General features: G+C 40.7%; 2 protein-coding genes across 3 annotated transcripts; one reads left to right on the top strand and one right to left on the bottom strand.

The window, feature by feature from the left end:
- Positions 1–335: 335 nt before the first annotated feature.
- Positions 336–15,910, top strand: cstf3 (cleavage stimulation factor, 3' pre-RNA, subunit 3). Its single transcript, XM_018763816.2, has 21 exons — positions 336–519; positions 1,676–1,777; positions 1,951–2,046; positions 7,333–7,365; positions 8,618–8,715; positions 9,085–9,151; positions 9,247–9,281; positions 9,374–9,500; positions 9,699–9,776; positions 10,157–10,319; positions 10,857–10,966; positions 11,049–11,165; positions 11,446–11,520; positions 12,050–12,193; positions 12,780–12,882; positions 13,329–13,398; positions 13,487–13,682; positions 14,257–14,407; positions 14,524–14,618; positions 14,918–14,978; positions 15,259–15,910. Exons 1-21 carry the CDS (start codon positions 493–495, stop codon positions 15,459–15,461), a joined length of 2,151 nt encoding a protein of 716 aa, XP_018619332.1. The 5' UTR covers positions 336–492; the 3' UTR covers positions 15,462–15,910.
- Positions 15,911–15,926: 16 nt separating this feature from the next.
- tcp11l1 (t-complex 11, testis-specific-like 1) lies at positions 15,927–24,731 on the bottom strand. Of its 2 annotated transcripts, none has more exons than XM_018763820.2 (10): positions 24,520–24,731; positions 23,082–23,245; positions 22,305–22,437; positions 21,194–21,314; positions 20,264–20,484; positions 19,768–19,904; positions 18,984–19,174; positions 18,172–18,353; positions 17,589–17,761; positions 15,927–17,490 (listed from the first exon to the last, which is right to left on the bottom strand). In XM_018763820.2, exons 2-10 carry the CDS (start codon positions 23,236–23,238, stop codon positions 17,258–17,260), a joined length of 1,548 nt encoding a protein of 515 aa, XP_018619336.1. In that variant the 5' UTR covers positions 23,239–23,245; positions 24,520–24,731; the 3' UTR covers positions 15,927–17,257. The 2 variants fall into 2 exon arrangements, with proteins under 2 accessions (XP_018619336.1, XP_018619335.1); XM_018763819.2 differs by lacking the exon at positions 24,520–24,731 and adding an exon at positions 23,749–24,009.
- Positions 24,732–25,770: the final 1,039 nt, after the last annotated feature.

Here is a 25,770-nt window from a genome sequence, read left to right on the forward strand (position 1 = left end):
CAAAGCGACGAACATCTCAGCAAAAGTACAATTTATGTATTACATTATATTTGATTCTAAATATTTTAAATTGACTGCATTATTGAAAAATGTATTTGTAGGTAGTAATCGCCAACGTAACCGCTCTCTTGGAAGCTGAAGTAATAACCTGATGTATGACATTATGAAAGACAATGATTAGGCTTACTGAACGTTTAGTTCGAGTTTCCGCTGCGGTGCGCAGGTCGGTCTGTAGGGGGCGCTCCCCATTCCCCGGGAAAACAGGCGAATTTCAGCTGCGCCGCACCGGTCGGTCTGTAGGGGGCGCTTCCTCTTACAGAAGAGGTAACGCTGAAAGAGGCCGAGGCGCCATTTTACCGAAGAGCCGCGACAGCACGCCAGGCATGCAGAAAATAGGTGCTTTTTAAAAGTGTGCGGTTCCCCCCTCCCCCCCTTTACTAACTGCACATCTATTGATTTGTGTCCTTGGTGCGCGGTCTCAAGTAGTCAAAAATGTCTTCAGAAGGAACATCCGACCAGGTAAGTGAGCGTTTATCGTGAAGTTTAGCTGTTTTTGTTGTTCTGATGGTTGAGGCCTGTGACTGTGTGTGTTGTAGCTACTACTGACTAGCGCTTAAATTCTCCTAGGGATAAGTTTTAAATGCCTTACCAGTCAGTTTTACCGAATGAGATTCACCCAACGAATACTCTGTATCATATGTATGTAATTTCGCGGTTATATTTGTATTTCACGACAAATAATAATTAGATTGATGATTTGCAGGCTGTCTAGTAGCTACTACTACTAGTCTAAGCTGCCTCAGGCTCAGTCTCTCGAACATTTAACCAGTTTCAGGGATATTTGTTGCTCTTAACACTTAAAATGAGTAAAAGATACTTGGATATTCTTAGTTAGACATTGTGTGTTAAAAAAACGGTTTTAAAATGCCACCAGAGTCGCTATGTGTGTTTAATTAGCATGCTAGCAGAGTTAGCAGCTGCAGGCCGCGCGCGCCTCCTCAACATGATTCCGCCTCGCGCGAAATTCCGCACTTTTCTCGACATCGCTTCCGTTAAGTCTGTGAAATTGGTTCGTTTTCAATGGACTGACTGTCTCTTTGCCCACCTGATTCGCTCACTGATGAGTTTAGACACAGACTCTGAGCTTTTACAGTTTTTAATACTAAACACTGCAGGCGTCAGACTGTGTCTAGTAGTAGTAAACTGGTGACGGGCAGCTAACAAACAACGGCCTCCCAGTAAACTAGGCGCTAAGTAAGAACTTTTTTAAAAAATTTTTATTTTTTTTTTTTTAATTGTCGTTTTGGGTGAAAATGACCTGTTGGATTGTGAGTCCACACTGCCACTGGTGCTCATCCCCTCCCTTTTCAGGCAAATGGAGTGGTTGTACATGTCCTCCTGAGACCCACGTGAATTCCTGTGTATTTCTACTAGGGCTTGTAGATCATTGAACAAGCCCCATTCCAGAACCTGTGGCTTCAGTTTTTGCCGTAGAATCTCCTCTATAACGTACATCATTACAGCATGTTTAATTTACGAGATGCACCGTGAAAGCCATCTCCTGAATAGCTGGGTCTCAGGAGGATATATTGAACAGTGAACCCCTAAATGCATGTGTTTCGATAAGTGTTTCTTGTCCTGCTGCTTTATTTATGATTATTGTGTCTGTTTTCAGGCGGCGGAATATATCCCCGAAAAGGTGAAAAAGGCAGAGAAGAAGTTGGAGGAAAACCCATATGACCTTGACGCTTGGAGCATTCTGATTCGAGAAGCACAGGTTTAGTGATGCAGGATTGCATTTCCTTCTACCTGGGGGTGTGGGGTCACGGGAGGGCTGCCTCATGGGTAGGATATCAGGGGTCTTTGGAAACATGCCTGAATCACAACATGAACATACCACCATGCAGATGTTTGTGAAAAAAAGTTGTGTAAACAACCTCTGCTTTCTAGAATCAACCTATAGACAAAGCAAGGAAGACATATGAACGACTTGTCGCCCAGTTCCCAAGTTCTGGCAGATTCTGGAAGCTGTACATTGAAGCGGAGGTTAATATATTCTTTTTATACTTATACAAACTTTGTGTGCATGGGTATGTGTACCAAAGCAGTATCAACAATGTGAATTTCACACAACTTGGACAAAGTACAGAAAGGTTTTCCAGGTGAAAAGTCAGAAACCGGGGAATTAAAACAACCATTTATTTTTAGGATCAGATTGTAAATGTTCCAGGCATTCACCTGCCTTCATATCACTTTGAGCTTTATGGGGTCAAGTGCACATCAATGTTGCATGTTGGATCTGCAACAGCATTAAAACTGTTTTAATGGTATTGGAGTGCTTTAGCCTTTATTCACTTGTCGTGTCTATTTATTGCCTCCTGTGTCATTTCTTTGAGGTCGTTTTTTCCTTTAAGTTTCAATACTAGGCTCAACAACACACTTGGTTTAGTTCATTTTAAGGGATTTTCATGCAAAACTTACATTTTCAGCTTTCAAGCACAAACAATGTAACTTATGCATTTGTTCCTCCCCAGCTGAATTGCTCACATGTTGCATAAAGTGTTTACACTTAGCAGTAATTAACAGATTTTTGGTCCAAAACAAGTCCAACCCCTACAAAGCCAAGTCAGCTTTTAAATTTAAGAAATGCCACTGAATTTCAGTTGGGTCACATTTCCCATTGAAATTATAGTTCAGCATGATGCAATTTATCTCTAGTCTTAACTGGAATTTTAATAGGTTTAAAGCAGCAGAAAGGAAAAAGGTGATTATGTTGCTCGTCTGGAATTGAGATCTGTCCCTTTTCAACTTTTTATAGGTTTTAATCTGTCATACTTGCTTTGCTAGGTCACAGTTCTGCTTTGAGTCCCACAGTGGGGTGCTAATGGTATTTTGAGTAAGTGCTGTTGAAGGGTTTTTTTTTTTTTTTTTTTTTTTTTTTTTAAATATATTAAACCGCCCTTACTGGTGGATTCCGTTTTCAACCAGGCATGGTTACTGTGTTAAAATGTAAAACCAGTGGAAAAATGAACTTGGTAAGTATACAAGTGACCTTAAAAAGAAGCATTGCTAAATTCTTAATCCACCTTTATCTACCAAGGTAAGGCAAGCTGATTTTTCTCTGCTACTCTATAATTGGCCTACACTGATATCACTGAGATCTAAGCTGCTCGTAGAACAATAATGTTGAAATGTGGGGGGAATAACTGGGCCATATTCTTTACTTTTTTCTTTTTATGAGGATATTGTGGGTTTCAGTTGCTTACCTGTGTTCCTGGTATGTTTCTGTACATCATGACTGCTTTTACCCTCCCCAGTATGACTTTAGTTTGCAGGCGATGTAAATCATTCCATTTTGCAATGCAGTCAGCTTTAAAGTTTGTACATTGTAAGATATTTGGTACCTAAAAAAACACTGTCCATTTAATTTTTGAAAAGTATTTCTCTTTAATTATGATAAAGTGCATTTAGACAGTTTTATACAGGACAAAAAATTCCTCATGCCACCTGAGGACCTTTCGAACTCCATCAGTAATCTTAATTTGTATCGGCTGTTGTGTTCACCAAATCAAGGAACATTTTTTTAGTACCTTTCAGCAGGTATGAATTCTATTTTGCATGTTAAAGTGACGGTTAATTATCTTCATGTTCAAATGACTAACAATTTTTTCCTCTGCCGTGGAAGCATTCTGCCTTGACATTGATACATTCTAGTCAGACCCTGTCAAGTTAAAGTGGAATTTTTGTAGATTTATCAGATTCTTGTATTTATCTAATCTTCCCATTTTTCTTGAATATTCTGTTATATCTTTAATATTTGAAATTCAGGTTTGTAGCAGTTTGCATTTAATTACCCAATACAGCAGGTCTTTTTTTATTGCAGATAACCTAAGTACAAAATCAGCATGACAAGTGATCAGCATTTTTTTCATCTGATGCATTTCCTGACTTCCTGGGATTCTCGGTTGTTCAAATGGAAGTTTGTGGGGAAAATTCAGATGCAATTGCAAATTTTCCTTTTTCCCCCCTCTGTTGGCCTGTTTTTTTTTTAAGATTTGTTTATACACATAACTTGTCTGCATCTGCAATGATCCATTTAGTCTAACTGCTGAAAATATTTTGATGTACAGGGTTTTTTTATATAGCATTTCAGTTAGTATACCAATGAACAATTTTGAGTACACTTCCTGGAAACAAGGCTCCCATCAGTTCCCAGGGATGTTGGTCACCTGTGAGTTGCTTTAATTTTACTCTTCTGTCCAGTTTATTTCATACAAGTGTTTTTCATGTGTACTCAAACATTTGACTGGTATGTTTGGATGCAGTTTACTTTTTGCTTGTGGAAGCTTAATGGTTCAGTACCTTTCCCTGATCTCTGGGAAATGTGCAGGCTTGGTGCATTTGAAGGATACATCTTGTGCATAGTTAGAATCTACACTTCACCACTGCTGCTTCTTATTCAGTGCCAGCAAGTTCAAATATAGCATTTCATCAGTTAAGTCAGTAGGGTAGATCCATGAATTAACTAGCAGTTTCAAAAGTGTGCAGCCTTCAGAAGTAATTACTGATTGTTATGCATTTCCAATCATGTTGGGTAAATATCTCTGTGCTTCCAGTTTACTGCTTAATTCCTCTTGATGTGATTAATTGCCCTCTGCCCGCACTAATATCTCAATTGTGTTGAATCTTTGTTTTGACGTAAATAACTACAATTGAATTAAAGGTATGTAATAAAAAGTTACCTCAATTCTGTACTTTTCATCTTGCCTTTTCTTCATGGCACATACTAGTAGTTTGCATTTCACTGTGTTGTGTGGCTGTATGTGGTGAGGGGCTTGCTTGATTTTTTTTTTTTTTTTAAAACAGTGACCTCTATAAAGTCTTTTAAAGCCCTACATATCACTGATCAATTGCACAATCAGTTTCTGTGATGCTACTTTCACTTGGACACGAATATTTTTTTGTTAAAATTTCAGTTGAAGCTTTAGGAAATTCAGTAACATGCTTCTTTAAACTCTACAAAATAACCATCCATTCTTATAGTGTTCAGTGCTGAAACACAAGTTTAAAAGCGTGCCTGAATGCACAGTGTATAAAAGACTGATTTCCATATTAATCGACTAGGTCTTGATTACGCTGTGTCCTTTATGATAACAGGGATTGTGGTACCTGTAGGCACCACTTTTGTACAAATTAACTGCCTGAATGGGAGTATATGTATGTTTGTGCATTTCTGTAATGTGACAAATGGGCACAAAGATTAATGTGTACAAGCTAAGATGATTGTTTTGATTCTTCAGCAGTCTTTCTTACATGTAGCTGTTTAGTATGTCAGTACTGTTAAGACCCAACCTTGAATGAGTTCTGCACCACGTATTTAGCGTAGGTAGCTCGTGGCAGTGGAGATTTTATAGTTGTGGGTATTTAGAGATCATTATCTCAGAAGTGCTTTGAAGAATAAAAATGCATGATCACAATTGTACTGTGTAATACACTGGAGGCCATAAATCAACTTCAGCTACTCAGAGTAAGGGTCACTGGAAGGTCACAATTTTAAGCAAACATTGACTATTTTGTGTCGCCATTTAAAGTTAAGTGGGGAAAAAATAGACTATTGCATCTAGAATTTCCACCTTTTCCTGTCAAAATGATTTGTTTTCCCTGTACTTGTTGTGCACTAATTGTCTACTGAGTATATTTTGAGAAGTTTTTGTGTTCTGATTTAGTTTGGTTTTATGTTTTCTCAGAACTAGCAGTAGTCTATAGTAAAAATAAATATTACAGATATTACTTTGTTCCATAATTCTGATGTTAGTATTTTAGCATTGCATTACATTCCTAGTTTGCCTAATTCATAAATTAAGGGTACAGGTTCAGTTTTTTTAAACTCTGATTTGCATTAAAACATTATTTTGAAAGCTCCAATACATTTAATTTAGTTTTGCAAATTTGCATGTGCTCTTCGAAAAATGTGTAATTATATATCTCGAATATAGGTCAGTGTTTAAGATTTATGAAAAAATACTATCATTTTGAATAGCAGTATTTAATGTTTTTGGCTAGTGGTTGTGTTTGGAGTTATGGAGAACATTTTGTAACGGAGAATATACGAAGGTATTTCCCCTTTCACGTCCGATAACCTTGATTATTCTTAGCACCTACACTTCACGCATTTACCAAACAGCTGTCAGTATTCAAGAATGTAGTGGTTAAGTTTAGTAAAATGATCAAGAGTATACTTCTTAACACAATTTGAGGCCAAGTATTCACCCTTTGTAAAGTTGTCTTAACATCGTCTGATGAGACATTTGTCACAATGATACTCTACATATTAATACTGAATCTGTAAGGATGATTTAAACTTTTTTTTTTGCCTGAGCAAGACATGGATTAGTCCAGCCATTTACTCTTGCGAAGAATAATTTTTATTTCTGAATTTCAAACCCATTGTACAGGGAGATCTAACAGTGGTCATGGAGTTCGTTTGAACATTTCAACAGTGAGCTTGTTAAGCCTTCGGACAATACACTGAGAGGATACACCTCCACTTATGACTCATTTTATTTATTTTGGTGCATGTAGTAGACTCATGTTTCTGGTGATCTCAGTCAGCCACCAGTGCCTTGTGGGTAGCAGTGGGATGGACGCTGGTGCCTGGGGGGTGGACAGGCCCACGTCAGGCCTGCATCGGCCCTGCAGACTCAGCCCCCGAAGAACTGTGTGACTGCTGTGCGCCACAAATGTAGGCACTCGCGTTCTGCACAGTACCTCCTGATAGAACTGTGCTTAAACATTTGTATTTCATAACAAATGCCACATTTCAGAACTTCACAACACAGCTGTTATACACACCAAGAGCTGGAGTATGTGTGTTTATGCAATGATAAACATTATTGTAAGGGGTCTGCTTTTGGACATTTGCTGTACTTCGACATGGTCTTTCCCCCATATGCTTGTAGGCATTTAAGTTCATAAACTGGGGGCTCTGCAAATGATTTAATCACATTTAAAACTTTTAGAAATTATTCTGTATCCAACTTTTTTTTGTAGTACTGTCAGGAGGCAATGATTTATTATACTCTATTCCCTTCATTAAAGCAGAACAGGTCAAATTGTATCAATATATATTGTATTGATTAGTTTTATCTATATTGTTGGATTTAATGAGTTTTACCAAGAACATTTTTTGACTGAATACATTTTGACCAATATTGTGTGAACTTCACTTTGTTGATCTGAGTGTTAATATCTGTATGAGTGTTACTTTTGAAGTAATGAAGGCATTATTAGCCTACTGACTGGATTAACACTTCACTTAAAATCTGTTCACAGATCAAGGCTAAAAACTATGACAAAGTTGAAAAGGTGAGTGTCACAACTGGTTCGGTGTCTAAAACAGGATCAGTGTACTGATAAATCTGCGCTATATGTTATTCTGTATGATGAGCACATATGATCCCCCCCAGCCTCCACTGTCCATAGTTACTGAACATGAGGTGAATTTGCTTTTTGCAGCAGAAGGCACGGCAGGTGGAAAGAGATCGCAGCCAACAAGCACACTCATGCAAAATGCTGCCCATAAACTCTCACCTCTAAATCCCACTGAAAATCTGCTGGAGCTGCTGAGAGAGCTAACATTACATTTTTGGCTGTAGATGTAAAAAAATAAAATTCAAGGTTCCACTTTATTATGCTGCCACTTCTTTAAAGTGTTTTTTGAGTGTACAGCAGCAGTAGTTTAAAGTAGGCTCTGAATAATGCTCAGTTCCCATTTCAGGTGCAGTAGGGTGACTGATGTGAGTGTATGCTGGGATCTCTGTTACTTGCCATGTGCTGGTGATGGTCTTGGTTCGTGGATGGTTTGATGTAGGGAGAGCTTCCACACCACAGTGGGGACCTGTAACATGGCATATCTCCAAGGCGCTGCCACTAGGGTTAGAGTCACACGCATTCCCCACTCTGCATTTACAGAAGCACTTCTCTTAATCTGATGATTTGGTTAACAGCTTTAAATGGTGCGAAGCAAATGAGATCCGCTGTTGAGCAGGGGCTGCTCGATCCGGGCCATCGGGTTGCAGACTGGCAGGCTTTCCCTCACATGAAGCTACATAAGTTTGGGCACAGTAATGCAGGAACAAATTATGACACCATTGTGTCATTATTCGGAACATGGTCATTATATCACATTCAGAGGAATAATTCATAGTGTCAGAGAACTCGGATTGGCCAGGTAACTTTGGCACACTTCCTGACACATGATTGCATTGTGCTATAGAAACAGATGTATACAGGGAAATAATTTTTTTTTCTTATAGGACAATCTTCATAAGAAAATACAGAGTTATCCATTTAAATTAATAATAACCCCAGGATCATTGTTAAGTTATGCTGGATGTTTTAGGCTCAAAGTCCTCGTTAAATGAATAATTAATTTTATTTACTTATTTTTATTTGTATAATTTATTTTGAGAACTGTTGGGGGTTGGAAAAGTTTTGTGTCCACAGAATCCAGAATTCCCTGCAGTACTTGTCTTGGAGAAGATACTGCATGGACTGCACTCTCTCTGTCATGTTACTGCACACACGTTCACTCTCTTTTACACCTCTTCCCACTTAGCTGTTTCAAAGATGCCTCATGAAAGTGCTGCATATTGATCTGTGGAAGTGCTACCTTTCGTACGTTCGAGAGACCAAAGGCAAACTGCCAAGCTATAAGTAAGATGGACTCTTTCTTTGATTCTGGTGTGTTTGTTACAACTGGTTGCAGTAAATCCTTTGCTGTATGAGATTTTGCAGAGCTTTACTGCACCTGCTGTGATCTCTTACTGCTCAGCGCTGAACAGATTGAGTTTCACCACAGCCCAATACAAAGACTGAAGGCATAAGCTCTTTGGAGAACTATTTTTGATATTTGATGTACATTGTGCTGGAACTCCTGAATTTGTTTCTGTTCAAGCATTAGTGATTATATCGTACATATAGTAGTTGCACGAAACCTAATGTGAAGTATTGCCGAGAACTGAACGCTTTGGTTAGAAATGAAACTGTAAGGCAAGCATTTGAAACAAAGTCTGCTTCTTCCAGAGAAAAGATGGCTCAGGCGTATGATTTTGCCTTGGATAAGATTGGAATGGAGATCATGTCATATCAGGTATGGGAGTGCATACAGATACACTGCAAAACTGTCATGGTGATCTTCACTTTGAACCTTTGCCTTAAACCTCAAGTTCGCCTGTCTTTTTTCAGATATGGGTCGACTACATCAATTTCCTGAAAGGAGTGTAAGTGTACTTAGTCCTCTCGTGTCTATGTGAGCGTTCCCCACCTCCTCCTCTGGGCAAACACCCAACACATTTCACTCCCCTGTCCTCAGTGAGGCGGTGGGCTCATATGCAGAGAACCAACGAATCACGGCCGTGCGGAGGGTCTACCAGAGGGGCTGCGTCAACCCCATGATCAACATTGAACAGCTGTGGAGGGATTACAGCAAGTACGAGGAGGTAGGAGTTCTAATTCAGAGTGAAATCAGGGACTGGGTGGTGGGACCACGAGGTCTCCTGGCCAGCAGTCATGGCATGGGGTAACATAGACAAGAAGTTCTCTTGCTCATTAAACAGGTATTTCTTAGTGTAACTACTTGTTGCGAGCTGGACTGAGATGCAAATAGGTCCAATTTTTTTTTTTTTCTTCAAATGTAGGGTATCAATGTGCACCTGGCAAAGAAAATGATTGAGGACCGCAGCAGGGATTATATGAATGCCCGAAGAGTGGCTAAGGTGTGTCCTTTTCTCTTTCTTCTCAGTGATTACATTGGGATAACAATTCAAATGTTAATCTTCTTGAAAGTTGGTTATTGATCTCTGTCAGAGTGGTGATTTAGGTGGGAAAATGTGCTACAGGATTCATGGATGTAGTTGAAAGTTTTGAGTCAGAGATGCAGGAAAAGCATTCACTGCTGTATGTGGTAACATCATGAAGATCTGGAGATGTTACTGACCGCTTGGTAATGATTTGAAGATGAAACACTAGTTCCAAGGCGTTTTGCTTCGTGCTTTAGTGAATTTCCTCTCTAATATTTCTAGAATGCCTACCAATTCCTTTATAGGGGGAAACATTGAGGAGACCTTTTATAAACCTGTTTCGACTGTGTGTGCAGGAGTATGAAACTGTGATGAAAGGCCTGGATAGGAATGCCCCCTCAGTCCCTCCTCAGAACACCCCTCAGGAGGCCCAGCAGGTGGAGATGTGGAAGAAGTACATCCAGTGGGAGAAAAGTAACCCCTTGCGCACTGAAGATCAGACTCTCATCACCAAGAGGGGTGAGCCTTGTCAGCACTGATGGCTGTTCTAATGTCAGAGAACAGTGAACATGAGTCTCCTCAACAAGCCTGGTCATGTTCTTCCTCTTTCCTCATCTATGTATCCATCATCAATAACCACCTGCCCAGTTCAAGGTCACGTTTATTGGGGGCCTATGTCAGAAGAATAAGGCTAGATGGGACACCAGTTCATTGGAAGGCAATCACTGACTCATTACCTCACACATACACACATTTTGGGGAATTTAGGGACCCCTATTTACCTGAAACGTGTCTTTGGACTGTGAGACGAAACCAGGGCACTTGGAGGAAACACATGGAAACACAAGAGAACATGCGGTAGACTACTCTGACTTGAATCCACATCTGGACCCCGCTGTGCAGTCCTCTACCAATTTGTAGCATTATATGTTATGTAAATGATAAGGGTAATGCTACTAGTTCAACATCAAAATGTCAAAGTGCTTATCTGCCAGGCATGCATGATAGTAAGCCCATCACATGTGGTTAACAGGATCATTTTGTTTTTTCTTGCAGTAATGTTTGCCTATGAGCAGTGCCTCCTGGTCCTGGGCCACCACCCAGATGTCTGGTATGAAGCAGCGCAGTACTTGGAGCAGTCCAGCAAACTGCTGGCCGAGAAAGGGGTAGGAGTCCTTGCGTCCTGTGTAATAGCTGGAGAGTGAGGTCAGGAAGGACAAAAGAGCTGTATATGTTTACATGTCACAGGACATGAACAACGCCAAGCTGTTCAGCGATGAGGCCGCCAACATTTACGAGCGCGCCATTGGCAACCTGCTGAAGAAGAACATGCTGCTCTACTTTGCCTTTGCTGACTACGAGGAGGTGAGCGTCAGGCAAAGCGAAGGGCAGAAATAATGATCTACGCAGTCTTGTATTAGGGCTGTCGTGTAAATTTTCATCAAGCTGTGATCCTTCAGAGGGTACCTCAGTGGATAGGATGCAGTGTTGCACAAATAAAATGACGCTTTGCACTTGTAATTTATCATCGTTCTTCGATCTTCCTTACAAAAAAGCCTTTCGAAGTATTTTAGCCCCTGCTGAGTAAACATTTTATTGTGAAGTTTCCCGTGAGCGTAAACACTAATGAACAAAACCTCCTCAGAGCCGGATGAAGCACGAGAAGGTGCACAGCATATACAACCGCCTGCTGGCCATAGAAGACATTGACCCCACACTGGTAGGGTCCTTCACTGTCATTAATCCATTTTTTTTTTGTGTCAAGGTCTCAGTGCCCAGGAACTCTAATAGCCAGTAACTGCAGAAGCCCATATTTTTGCTATTTTTATTTTTTCCATCATTTTCACATGGTTAATGCTGAGAGAACAATGAGGTGTAGCTTTGTTTCTGCTCACTAGGCACCTCGTCTGCTTGTTATCTTGAAATCTATTACTATATTTCCTTATATTTTGCAAGGAATTGCACTTTTAATCCATTATAATCCACGTATTGCCACCAGCCAACTGTTACAACCTTAAATTTTAGTGCACAATGTTTTTAATATATATTGGACCTTGATTATTGTAATATTGTATATTTCCCAGATTTCCACAGCAGAAGACAATAAAGCACATTTATAAAAAGTCAAATATTTGTTTTTATTTAGAAAACAATATAATGCTGATGTTTGCTATTTGCTTTGAAGATCTGACAGGATTCTCGACATTAATCGTCACAGTACAAATGCAAAGCACTGGTCGTCATTGCAGGTTTACATTCAGTATATGAAGTTTGCAAGGAGAGCAGAAGGCATCAAGTCAGGGAGGACAATCTTCAAGAAGGCGCGAGAGGATGCGCGGACGCGGCACCACGTGTATGTGTCCGCTGCTCTCATGGAGTATTACTGCAGTAAGGTGAGACTTACGGAGATGTTTCCTTTCTCTGGGGAAGAACACTGAGAGCTTGTGAAATTAACAGGTAAAAGGACGATTCAGCAAGTTGAAAACTGATCAAATCTTGCTTAATTTTCCATGTAACTGCCAATCATGCTCAATCACTAGAAGATTATCAAGCTAATGGGAGTACCGATTTTCCAACTTGCTCAATTCAATTTATTTTTATAAAGCTCTCTTCTCAGCAGAGTTTTACGGGGCACTGAACAACTGAGCACATGCAGAAGTGATGATGGAAAACAAAGAAACAGAAAAAGATGTCAGTTGCTTGCTGTCAGTTCATAAGTCAATTGGCGACTGAGGAGCAGAAATCAAAAGAACCTCCATATTCAAAGAAATGGGAGAAAAATAAACATCAGGAGGTCTAAGTACCAGTAGCAGCCTACTCCTCCTGAGGAAATCAGTACTAGTGATTAGTACAAATTGTAGCTTTTTTTCTTGCTGTTTTGCAGTAAATGTCTATCCGGTATTTTACAAAAACTGATTTTTTGCTCAACATTGTATTCCTTAGTCATAAAAAAAAATCTAACACTGTTGCACCACACAGGACAAATCGGTGGCCTTTAAGATATTTGAACTTGGCTTGAAGAAATACGGAGATGTACCAGAATACATTCTGGCATACATTGATTACCTCTCCCACCTAAATGGTAAGTTGCTGTGTTGTTACATGCTGTCCATTTTACCCATCACACAACACGATTACTAATAAAGCTTTAATTTTAATGTCAGCAAGGTGGCTTTGTCCATTTTGTTGTAGTCACCAGTGATTGCTTCAGCTCAAGTCCTGTGTTCATGTATTTGACTTTGCTCGGTGATAGGCAGCTGTATTTAACTTGGCTGAGTCCCTGCGGTGTGCCGTGCTACGGCTGATAGCAGATAGCGCTGTAAAAAGCCATTATCGGTCTGACAACCCATCTCTCTTGGCTACGATTAGAAAAATCAGTCCCTACAGTAAATAACAGGTCTTCTTTATCTATGAACCAGCCGATTCATTTCATACAAAGTGCAGTAGCGTCGTTTCTTAAAATAACACACAGACGACAAATGATACAACCTGTTTTTATCTCCCCGTTACCCCGTTCACCCATAACAGAAGACAACAACACCAGAGTTCTGTTTGAGAGAGTTTTGACGTCTGGAAGCCTATCTCCTGAGAAGTCCGGGTAGGTAAAGCTCAGGAACCTTGTGAGTTTATCATCAACTCCCCGCAAATGTTTTTCATGGCTCTCATCACGTGTTTGTGCGTTGCAGGGAAGTCTGGGCTCGGTTCCTGGCCTTCGAGAGCAACATTGGCGATCTAGCAAGTATCCTAAAAGTAGAGAGGAGGCGCTTCACAGCTTTCAAAGAGGAGTATGAGGGCAAGGAGACGGCTCTGCTGGTGGACAGATACAAATTCATGGACCTCTACCCGTGTTCTGCCAGCGAGCTCAAAGCTCTGGGTTACAAGGTTGGCCTGTTCAAGAAACATATTCCTTCCAGTGGGGACATGGACTTTACCTGCAACGCGACATTTGGGTTGGGGGCTGTACTGCACAGGGTTAAGGTCCATGGTTCAGTTTCAAATCAAATACTGGTTTACTGCGAAAGATTTTCGATTGTGTAAATGCCAGATATTTTCATACTCTTTTATTTCATTCTATTAATCATCTCAGAGCTCAAAAGAGCCCACACTGAGAGAGTGTGTTTCACTGATTTATGGATGAGGGACTCATTGTAAGTAGTGCCTCTAGCAGCATAAGTCACCTTGGTGAATAAGATGTGTGGGCTGATGACACTACTTAGGATCCATGATTGTAAGTCGCTTCGGAGAAAAGCGTCTGCTAAGTGAATAAATGTAATGTAAATGTTTTCTCCAAAAGGTTATTTCAAAGTGTTTAGTAAGAGCTCTGTTAAACATCTCATGTGGAACAGTTATTGTAAAAGAACGTTTAAGGTGAAAAGAAACTATTTTGCTATATTCACAGTATTTGATTTATATTATTGTTACTGGAACATGTAGTAAAGGCTTCTCCTTTTCCCAGGATGTGTCCCGTGCCAAACTGGCCTCTCTCATTCCGGAAGCAGTGGTGACTCCCTCTGTACCCACTCTCAAAGATGAAGCAGACCGGAAACCGGAGTACCCCAAACCTGACACTAATCAGATGATTCCTTTCCAGCCCCGACATCTGGCCCGTAAGTCACATAACTGAGCGGCGTTTTTCACCTTACGGCTCTTGCTGTTCTAATGGTTATTGATGGCTACATTGCAGACGTGCCTTTTTAACATGGCATCATTTTACTGCCTGCAGCTCCTGGATTGCACCCTGTGCCCGGAGGGGTGTTTCCTGTGCCGCCTGCTGCTGTTGTCCTCATGAAGCTGCTGCCTCCACCTGTCTGCTTTACGGTTAGTGATCTTGCGCAGCACCCCGTATGTTAGCATGCCTATTTTTGAACATTCTAATCAATGCTAGAAATAGCACAGATTTATTTTGTCATTGTTGTATTCTGAGTTTTCGTACCTACTCATGCGATGAACATCGGTGCATAAAGGGGAAAGAAACTAAGTTTACTTAAGAATCACACGTCTGCAACTATGTGTCTCTTTCTCCTAATGTAATGCACACTTTGTATTTCTCTGAGATGTATGTCGCTTTGGAGAAAAGCGTCTGCTAAATGAATAAATGTAAATGTCATTTTGCGCAGGGTCCTTTTGTTCAGGTGGATGAGCTGATGGAGACTTTCAGGAGATGCACGCTTCCAGAGAGTAGGTTTTCCCATCTTTTACTAATAGGAGCATAAAGAACTGAGTGACTTTGCTATCACAAGTCCCATTCTATTTCTAGCAGTGCTTAAGCAAAGTTTAGCATATATACTACAGTACAGTTTAAACTTGTATTATTCTGTCTGCTGTCTAAAGAAGCCTCTGGTATTCCAAGGATACAAAGTTGTCTAGCTGTGTCAGGTTTTGAAGTATAAGGTGTAGATTCACAACAGACACCAGCACACCGCTTGCGGTTCCATGTACTCTGATCTGTCACACGCAGCGGTGGACGCTGCTGTGGAGATGATCACAGGGAGACAACCGGAGCTGTCCAGCGAGGGCAACGGCCCAGTGGAGAACAACACCATCACCAACAAAGCCTTGAAGAGGCCCAATGCTGACTCTGATGAGGAGGAAGAGAAGGGTACAGCAGCGCCACCTGTGCACGACATCTACAGGGCGCGACAGCAGAAGAGGATACGGTGAGCTGAAGGGAGCTTAGTGCCCCCAGCCCCTCTCTCTGTGCCATGGTGTGTCTCGAGGACTTTGGCCTCTACTGTCTCCTGAGGACTTCTGTAAAACGCAGAGGCTGTGTCTCAAACGTGTACAGACCCACTGAGAGAGAGGGACCACTGGCAGCACACATCTCTTGTTGCCCGAGACAGGAGTCTCATAGGTGATGATTACTTGACAAGGACATTTGATTCAGCCTCTATACGCTGTTCTTTGCATCAAGTCTTCGGTTTTTGTTTTCTTTTTTTAACCATTTCTTTTTAAGAATTTCGTGGCTTATTCTGTAAAGTTTTTAAATGATACACCTTGGTTTGACAGAGCAATGGAAGTCTACCATGTGTAGTTCAATTACTGGTGGCAAGATTGTTCTTTCTCTGACAAATAGAGTAAACTCAGTTCCTTCCAATAAAATGGGAAAAAAAAAAAAAAAGAGGATGGATGCGTATTTGTTTATTCATTTGCTGCTGGTTTCAAACCCACATTTGACAAACACTTAAGTCAGGTTCCAGTAAGTGACAACTTAACATACCCTCATCTACATTGTAGATGAATAACACAAAACATAAATAAATAAAATAAAAGCCTTTGGGCAATAAACAAACTGGCACATGGTGCCCACTTAAAACCACATTTCCTCTGAATATTTCCATTTCACAAATTAAACATCGTTATTCTAAATGATGACAACCTATAAAATCAGATACAGCAAAATAGTGCACTTATAAAGACTAAACATATTAGGCAGCCATGGGTAATGCAATGATAATTCAAAAGCAAGTATATATAGTGTATCTTAATCAAGTATGTTCAGGATTATGTAAAATACTGGTCACCTAGGCAACTCTTTAAGCTTTGATACACAATACATACTAGTATCTCGTCCACTATAGTTACACAACCATTACTGGATGATTCAGCGTTTTTTTAAAGTAACTTATCAGTAAAGATAAGGTTTGTCTGCACTTAGTTTCTATTAATACAAGCTTTATGACACTGATGCATAAAATGTTTGTTCCTTTCATTACTGTGAATTTCTTAATGCCATAATTGTATATTAGAAGCTTTCTAAAATATGTCCACTTCAGGATTACTGTATGGCACCATTTCTGCTCAGACACAAGTGATACCACACACACAACTGTAACATCTCACACAGTATTCCAATTACAAAATAGCATTATAATTGTTTACAACAGCAGAGGAACTACTTTTCTGTGGATTAATAATATGCTTCTTTTCTTGGAATAGCAGCAAACCCAAAACACAGAACTATGGCAGCACAGCAAAATTGTTCTATGTGTGACAGTATTTATTGATGGTATTGTATCAAGGTGAACAAATGCTGTGTTAACTAACTAAACATGGAGACGACTTGGTTATGAATTAACTAGTACCACCTAGAGATGTGTGTAAGGCACCAGTCAACACCTCCTGTGATGGTGTGCATGTTCTCAAGTTCTTTTGGTTATCTGTGATGGAATTCATACTGCAATTCAAACTCCTCAGAATAACTGGTAACTCAAAGGTAAATTTATTAGCAGTTGTTATCATTCTAAGTAATTAGAAAAGACGCTACAAGCTCACTGCAACTCTGTTAAAAAGCTTATTTTTTCACTTTCTTGGTGTTAAGCTAAACCTATTACGAAGTAATGAACATTCTGCACCCTATTACGTTGTGGCGAGTTTGTTTCTTAACTGGAGGGATAGGAATGGAGTGTTTTCTTCCAGGTCCATGCCACGCAGAGATCACTAGTGAGAAGAGTTTATGCTTATCCTGTTGAAGGCCCAGGTTCTGGCCAGCCTTCCCCACCTGGGATATCCTGCAGCATCTTCTGGTAGTATGGGGCAAATACCAGCTTGTTGTAGTTGACCAGACGGCTGAGCTTGACCGCAATCACCTCCAGCTCTCTCTGGATGGGAGCCAAGCCACTGGGCAGGACTGGAGTGCACTTCTGGGGGCCGGACTCCAAAAATCCCAACAGGAAGTTCTGGATACGAGAATCTGACATAAGGGAGACAGTTAAATGGGTCAAAAATGGAACCCGTACATCGCTGGCAGTATCTGTGCTGGCTGCCCAGTTACAGATAAAGAAGGTTTACCAATAAGCCTGCGGATGGAGTTGTCTGGGAGCTGGACTGCAGCAATCTGGCCCTTCAGCGAACTCTGCTGCTCGGTGGAGAGCAGCGGGAAGCCATGCTGGGACAAACAACCCCCGACCTCTGCACACAACTTCTCTCCAATGGTGGCAAAGGCCTCCTCTGCACTGAAGGAGCTGATAAGAGGTGGATCAGAGAACCATTAATCACAAAATGTCATTCTAACAGCAATTCAGAAATGACAACAGGTGAAAGTACTGTTCTTGCAGTCTGTTACAGCGAACGTGTAAAAGAGAAGTGTAATTAGTAAAACTGCCACTAGGGAGCGACACTGCTTCATGTCAACCTCAGAGGGTTCATTCACATATCCTGGGTTATAACTGGCTGGACTTCACCCAAGGGAAACGAAACTAGCTTCAGTATTGTTATAGCTAGTCTATCAATTCATCAAAATACGCTAATTGAGCCCAACGTGTTACTGAAAATCCACCGGATTTCAGGGGTGTATGATTGCCTGTTGCAGAGCGTATGTAGATGTGCACATCAGAGTGTGTTCATGTGCCTCGGTGCTGGCCTTCTTACATACATTGTGTGCATTTCTGCCAGTAAGACCAGCACGATGCCCTTCAGTCTCCCCATGACATCCGGCAGGCCGCTGAGGGCTGGTCCCGTGCTGTTGTAGACTATCAGCAGCACTGCGGCCACCATACTGAGCTGTTCCAGCTCTAGTTGCATCTCCAGAAAGCGACTCTGGTCCATTAGAAGAGTCTGTAATTCCAGAAGAGGAGGACTGCAGGTCAGGGGGAGGGTGATGGGGACATGCTGATGAAAGCTGAAACAATGGTGAGGGAGTCTCCTCTGCAGTTTCCTGCTTACAAAACCCAGTGCAACACTCAATCACAACAAATGCATGTAAACATGAAACAAAAAACTACACGACATGTTTGCAAAACTGAGTTTTTAACTATAAACAGCAGGAAAGCCAAATAATCACTGTTTCCAAGTTATTGCATATCTCACAAAAATTCTTGCCTTAGGATACTTCATTTCTGAGTCAGTTTAAAGTGCTCCCTATTAAGCCAATGATGTCTTCTAAGATGGCAGCACAGGGCTTACTGACTGAGTCCCTGGAATTCTGTGGCTTTTATTTTACATATTTCATTGACCTGAAATACGGCATTTTGGACCAAGTCATCCTTACAGCTGTTTTCGGTTACAATGAGCTTTGAAAAACGTTTTCCAAAATAAATCTCCGCAGGGACACGATATATAGAGTACTGGTGGTAAAAAGGATGTGACATTGAGACTAGAACAGGGTTTCATCATGAAGGTGTACTAATCATCATACTCTCACAGATGCAGCGTGAAAAGCCCCGTACTGGTTGTCAAGTTACGTACCTCAGGGAAGGGGCAGGAAGCATGGTCCCACTTGAGCAGTCGCAGATAAGCATGGTTGTGCACAGTAACGGGGTGCAGCGGAGTGGATTCAGGACCAGCAGCCCCTGAAAACGAAGCTTTGTCCTCCCTCTCGCAGCTGAGCAGAGTGTCGGTCGTGTCACGAAGCCACTTCCAGGTGAAATCCAGGGCATCTAGAAAGAGTGCCATGTTTTACATTTATTCATTTAGCTGACGCTTTTCTCCAAAGCGACAAAGTGTTAAGCTACTTAAAATCATTTGCTCATTTTTACAGGAGCAATTTTAGTCTAAGTACCTTATTCAAGGGCACTAGAGCTGGAGGTGAGATTCAAACCTGCAACCTTTGGATCCAAAAGCAGCCGCTCTAACATCTGCGCTACCAGCTGTCCCTTTTACCCAAGTTTTTTTATCCATTCGAACCCCCGCCTATGGGGCAGATGCTGAGATGCTACACTGCACGACCTTTACCCGCTCTACTGAACTTGAAGCGTTGGACGCCATACACGAATCAATACTGTGGAAGGAGTTGGTCAATGCAGAACCATAAAAGCCTTCAACTGCTCACTGCACACAGATTTATTGAAATCACCGATGTTTCTTAAACAATTATCTTTTGGATTATTTCAACCTCGGTGGCTTTGTATAACATCAACAGTTGAAGCTGCAACAGTTGAGCAATGAAAGTGTGCTCGTACAATGCAGTTCAGAGCGAGGACAGCCATTCTCATAGTTCATAACCCATGAAAAGTAGGCAATGCTTACTTACTGGGTTGTTTTTCGAGGAATTCTTGGAATTTCTTCCTCTCGTACTCAACAGATTGCTGCATCAGGTGTGGCCGGATGCTGCTGAGGGCAAAATTGGCCATGTCGATCTTCATCAGGTCCAACACTTGGAAAATGGCCCTGTTAAGTCAGCCATGAGGTTGTTAATTCAACAGCACGCAAGAACCTCACAATACAGCTGTAATCTTGTACTCATGGAGAAATACTACGTACTGCATGTTGCACTGGTCCGCAAAAGTATTTGTAAGGAACAAAATCCGGTATAAAAAGTGAAAAAATGAGACAATTATAAAACTTAAAAGTAGGTGGAAAGATCTGGTTCGGTCGTCTCAGACGTCAGTCATTTTCTGCTTATTCAATATTTACGGGACTTAGCCACCAATCCTCAAAACAAACTCCAGAATTTTCTCTGTTCTTTCAGTCACCGTTTCTTTCACTCATTCATCTCCAGTTCTGACAGATCTCCAGTGCTATTATACCTGAAAAGGGGTACAATGCCAGTGATGTCTCTCAGCTTCTTAATTTCCTCATCCCTGGAGGGGGCACACAGCATCCCCATCATTCCGATGATGAACTCGGCCACCTTCCCGATGTCCAGGGCCCTATTCTCAGCCTGCTGCTGAATGAGCTGAAGATCCAGCGCCTCCTCGATCTGGTTGCGCAGGCGTCTGTGGCCCGGCAGCAGGAAGGACAGCAGCGTCTGCAGATAAACGGTCAGTGACAAGGGGTGACCTGCATAACTGCTGAGGGAAAAGGACGCAGTGACTGGTATATATTCAATATAGCGAACACAAACAGCACACCGCTTATAGGTCGTCTCGCTACAGAGCTTCTCTACATGTACACCATATGAACATTAGTCACTGTAGCTTCAGCTTTACCTTCCTTCACCACAAGTAACATTAACTTGTGCACCTGTCATTTTGGCAGTTCCCTTTCGTAAAACTTGATAGTTCAGCGAACAACTAAGATGAACTACCGTGGTTAATACTTTGCACTGCTCATATTTTGCATTTTTTTTTTTTAAGTTAAGATCTTTTGGCTTAGGGCATCAATGAATGAAAGCAATTGTTTAACGGAAGGTGCAGCATCAGAAATCACAGATTTCAAGGGTGATGATTGCAAAACTTTGTATTATAGGGATTTAATTAAATTCAGAATTAACATCATTAGTTTGAATTATTTAGAATTAAAATAAAGAAGGCACAAGTAAAACATGATGTATTCTCCTTAATGCTTTAAAACAAATGTCATAGAACTTTTCAAAATGCCAAAAGGAAATAATTTCCTATTTCTTTGGAAAAATCTTCAGCCTCCACCCGAGTCTGAGGGGAATTAGTGCAAGTGATCCTTCATGTGAAGCCCAGTCTGAGGTGCTCTCAGCATCCCAATATTCCCTGAAGCCGTACCTCCTTGATTTCCCCCAACAGTTTAATGGCGTGGTCGTACATGGGTGGGTCCTCCTTCAGCTGAGCTTCCAGGCAGTCCCAAAATGCCCTGTGCATGATGTCTTTCACTCTTTTCTCCAAACTATGGACCAGATAAATATTGAGTATTTGCAATGGACATATATTTTACAGAATAAACCTAAACACAAGAAAAGCTCAGCTTAAAACAAATTATCAAATCCTACACATTTTACCAAGTCTTAAACATAAGGTTTTTCCCATTTTTAAATTACCTAAGATCAATTTCTCTAAGACTCAATAAATACATCAACATTTCCCACTGACATTTATTTCACCATAATAAACCATTGCGGGCTCACATGGAATTCATTTCCATCATTTCTAAAGTGTCGATATACTGTGCTGGTAATAACCCATTTCTCCAAGTCATGCCAACGTGACTGTATGTAAAACTCTGTAGTTGAATGACCTTTTGTATATTCTGAGTCGTACATAACTTTGGAGAAAAATATATGCTAAATGAATAAATGTAAAAAAAAAAAAAAAAAAAACCTTTACTGTGGACATGTAATTAAGTTCACACTTTGGTAAGTTTTTAGTCCAAACAGCTCTACTTCTCCCAACAGAATGATTGAGAGTTTGAAAATTAGCTATATTTAGATAGTCATGAACATCAAAAGAACAGAACAAAACAATAAAAACCTGAATATAAAAAATAAAAACAAACAAACAAAAAAAAAAAAAACATAAAAATATTAGTTGTTCAGAACCTAACAAATTTTACAACATGACTGATTCAGTTTGGGTCACCATTCAAGAGGCAACATACAGTAAACACTAATAGGAAATGTATGCTGCTTTATTACAGTTATATCTATAAAATAACATTTTATATTGTCATTTATATTGTTCTGTTCATTCATTATGTCAGTTTTTAATACATCTTCCCTAACACTGGAAAAGATTCATTCTAGCGAATTCCTCAATACCTCACATAGCATTGCATTTCTACCGAAAGAAAACCAGATTGTTCTCCAAACCCTGCTGAAAACAGCCAGGTATTGTCCTAAACAGACTGATTCCAGAACAGCCACAATCAGCTGGGACTCACCTGCCTTCTGCGGGCTGTGGAGGTTTGACCTGGAAGGCCCCGTTCACAACAATCTCATGGGCGAGGGCCATGTTTGTTACCCCCTTGGCCGTCTCCATCAGCTCCTCCACTGACACGAACCTGGGCGGGCTGGCTGTGAGGGGCAGTAAGATGCTGTTGTACCAGCTATGTGACACCATGAGCAAGACCCTTATTCACCTAATTACAACACAATGCTACATATGTTAATACAGTGACACACACAGATGACACTATAGTAGAACAACCAAAATGCACTTTAGGTTCCTGTAAAGAGCACATTATATTATTCCAAATGTAATAAATCTTGTTTTTTCAGCTGACTCTAGCAAACCTCCTATATATTTTTTTTTTACATTTTTACATTTATTCACTTAGCAGACGCTTTTCTCCAAAGCGACTTCCAATGAACTCTACGTAGTGTTATCAGCCCACTCACCTTATTCACCAAGGTGACTTACACTGGGCACTCATCCATACATCATTTCAAATGCTAAGAGCCATAAATAATGAAGGTTGACACACAGCTTGAAAGAACCACTGCATTTTTTTCCATTAGAATTATCATTTATACTTGCGCCTATACAGAAAATCAGTTGCGCAGATGCTCATCAGTTATTAAAGGGCTATTAATATTGCTGGAAATAAAAGAATCCAATGGGCACAATTTAGCAAATAACCCAAAGAGACGTGAAATCAAAACTGGTCAATCCCACAGCGGACGTTTTCCAGCCCGAGTTAAGAGCGAAGTCGACTTACACTGCGGAGTGTCACCTCTGTGCGGACTGGAGCTCTGCCGGATCCCTTTCCTCACGGAGCGCTCGGACGGCTCCAGGCTGCCCGTGGGGTTCCCCGCTGGGCCGGGACCGTCGGCTTTTTCCTCTTCGCTCGAGGGCTTGTCGGGGAACTTAGGCATGCTTGATCTGATCACAAGGAAAGACCACATGGTAAAAAAGCTCCATACACATAAAAACAACTCAGTATTATAGCTCCATACACATTTAAAAACTTACAACGTTACTCTCAACCCAGTGTTTTACATATCTGTTTCAAGAGAATTTGTGCTTAAAGAGAATGTTATTACTATGACTGATGCATCTATAATATAGATCAATACTATCCCCCCCCCCCCCCCCCCCCCAATAGTATTGATCTATATAGATGCATAGTCTGGAAATATGGCTTATTCATAAACTGTCATTATATTCTTTCACCAAAAGCTTTCAGATATTGCTAATATATTTTTCAAAATATCTGAATGAGTCATTTTGAACAATCCTGGAAATAAGAGGAACTATTTTATTTTACATCCAGCCAAACCATTTTTCTTCATCCTGCTGCGCACATCTCCACTGGTGGGGGGAAAAAAAAAAAAAAAAAAGCATCATCATGTTTTTGATGCCGCTAAGCATTTAGGATCACTTACCTGTTTCTTCACCTTTTTAAAACCTTTCACGTGAAAAATGAAAAATATCTACGCCTTTTATTCTCCTGTTGGACTGTTAGCTTATCGTGAATTCACTATCATGTGCAAGATCTTTCAACGAGCTATTTCATCGGTCAAATTACGCGTGAATCGACTCTTAACTCCTTTATGTATTAGTTTTTTAGTCATGCACGTCTTTCGGACTACACGCTAGATAAGTAAATACATTATATCCCACTGACTCATATGCCAGGCTGCTGCCATCACTAGTATTTACGGAAGTAATATGATGGACAGCGCAGCCAGATATTTGTAGTTTTTTCCGCCACGAAAATGCTCGCATTTGAAGGGAACGGACTGGCTAAAGAAACTACAATTACCAGAGGGCAGGTTGCGTGTCAGTTGCATTTCCAGACATTTCTGCCTGTTAACGGTTGTTTCCTCCCTTCCAACCCCAACCCGTGTGCCAAAAACGAGTACATTGTAGAGATTTCACTATTACTTAACAATTTAGACATTCGCTACATAGTCGGTTGGGTACCCGCCTTTCTTCTTACCACTTCAGTCATGCAGATTATTCTTTTACAGCATATGACATGATTGCTCAGTTTCAAAGGATGTTCCTGAAATCGTAGTGATGTAACACAGAGACCCCCCAGGTGTTACTCATCATTTCTCTAACATTGTCATTTCTGTAAGTAAAGTTTACTAGGCAGCATTCAAACAGTTTCAACTATAAAACACCGACACATAAATAATGACAGAACTGACCTCTCAACTGGAAATTACATTTGTTCACTGGGCTACAAAAGTTTAATCTCTCACTCTGGACAAGAAGTATATTTTTTTTCCAACAAAAAAATCCATATTTTCTTTCCTAATCTTGTAGCGCAGCGAAAGTAAACTGTTCAGGCGCCCAGTCGATAGATAGATAGAGTAGGGACACATAGGACCGTGAACCCCTAGTTCAGCTCGCTTCAGCTCCAGCTACGTCTGCTGCTTAAACTTAAAGAATGTTCGTGAGAATCGCCGATCCTAATAGCTGCAGTGAAAAGAGGCGTTCGGTAACCATGGAGACCAAAGTGGCGCTAATAAACAAAACTGAAGCCGGCTTGAACGATGTAGAACGCTGCACATGGTACAGATGGTCCCCGACTTACGATGGTTCGACTTACGATTGTTCGACTTTACGTTGGTGAGCTGGCAATAGAAATTCGGTAGAAACCGTACTTAGAATTTTGAATTTTCCCCGGGCAAACGATACTCGGAGCGATACTCTCGCAATGCTGAGCAGCGACAGTGATCCGCATCTCTCTTTCTGTCACGCGGTGGTGTATACAACCGATACTCTACAAAGTTCTGTATTGCCAGCTTTTTTTTTTTTTGGATACGCCCTCGTATCTACGACGTGTTTTGTGCATCCATCATGTGTACGAAACGCCCATTGACTTGTGTCTCCTGCTGCTACTGGCGAGAAGAACAATTGGAAGGCAATTTCTCTTGAGGATAAACTATGTTTATCTGTACTATTATTATTATATTGTAATATCTTCAGTTTTTTACTGTTTTATTGTTTCTTGTTTAGTAATTACTGTACTGTCTTGTGCTGTTTTGCACATGTGAACTTAATGTACTCGGTAGCTTTGTATTGTTTTTTTATGTAGCACCATGGTCCTGGAGGAACTTTGTTTCATTTCACTGTATTATACTGTACCAGTTGTATATCTTATGGTACAAATGACAATCAGTAAAGCCACTTTGACTTTGATGAAGGCGGTAAGCCCAATGACCATCACACTGAACTTGGACTTTTGCAATTTAAAGGATGAGAAGCAATAATGTTAGGTAGGTTATGTGTATTAAATTTATTTTCAACTTGCGATATTTTCAATTTTACGATGCGTTTTGCAAAACGTAGCCCCGTTGTAAGTCGGACCCACCTGTCGGTCAGCAGTCCTGAAAGGAATAGAGTGTGAAGAGGCATTCTTATTTTAGCTGGCAGTATAACAGTGGTTCGAATCC

Source organism: Scleropages formosus, chromosome 11 (genome assembly GCF_900964775.1).
Source record: "Scleropages formosus chromosome 11, fSclFor1.1, whole genome shotgun sequence".
Taxonomy (NCBI): Eukaryota; Metazoa; Chordata; class Actinopteri; order Osteoglossiformes; family Osteoglossidae; genus Scleropages; species Scleropages formosus.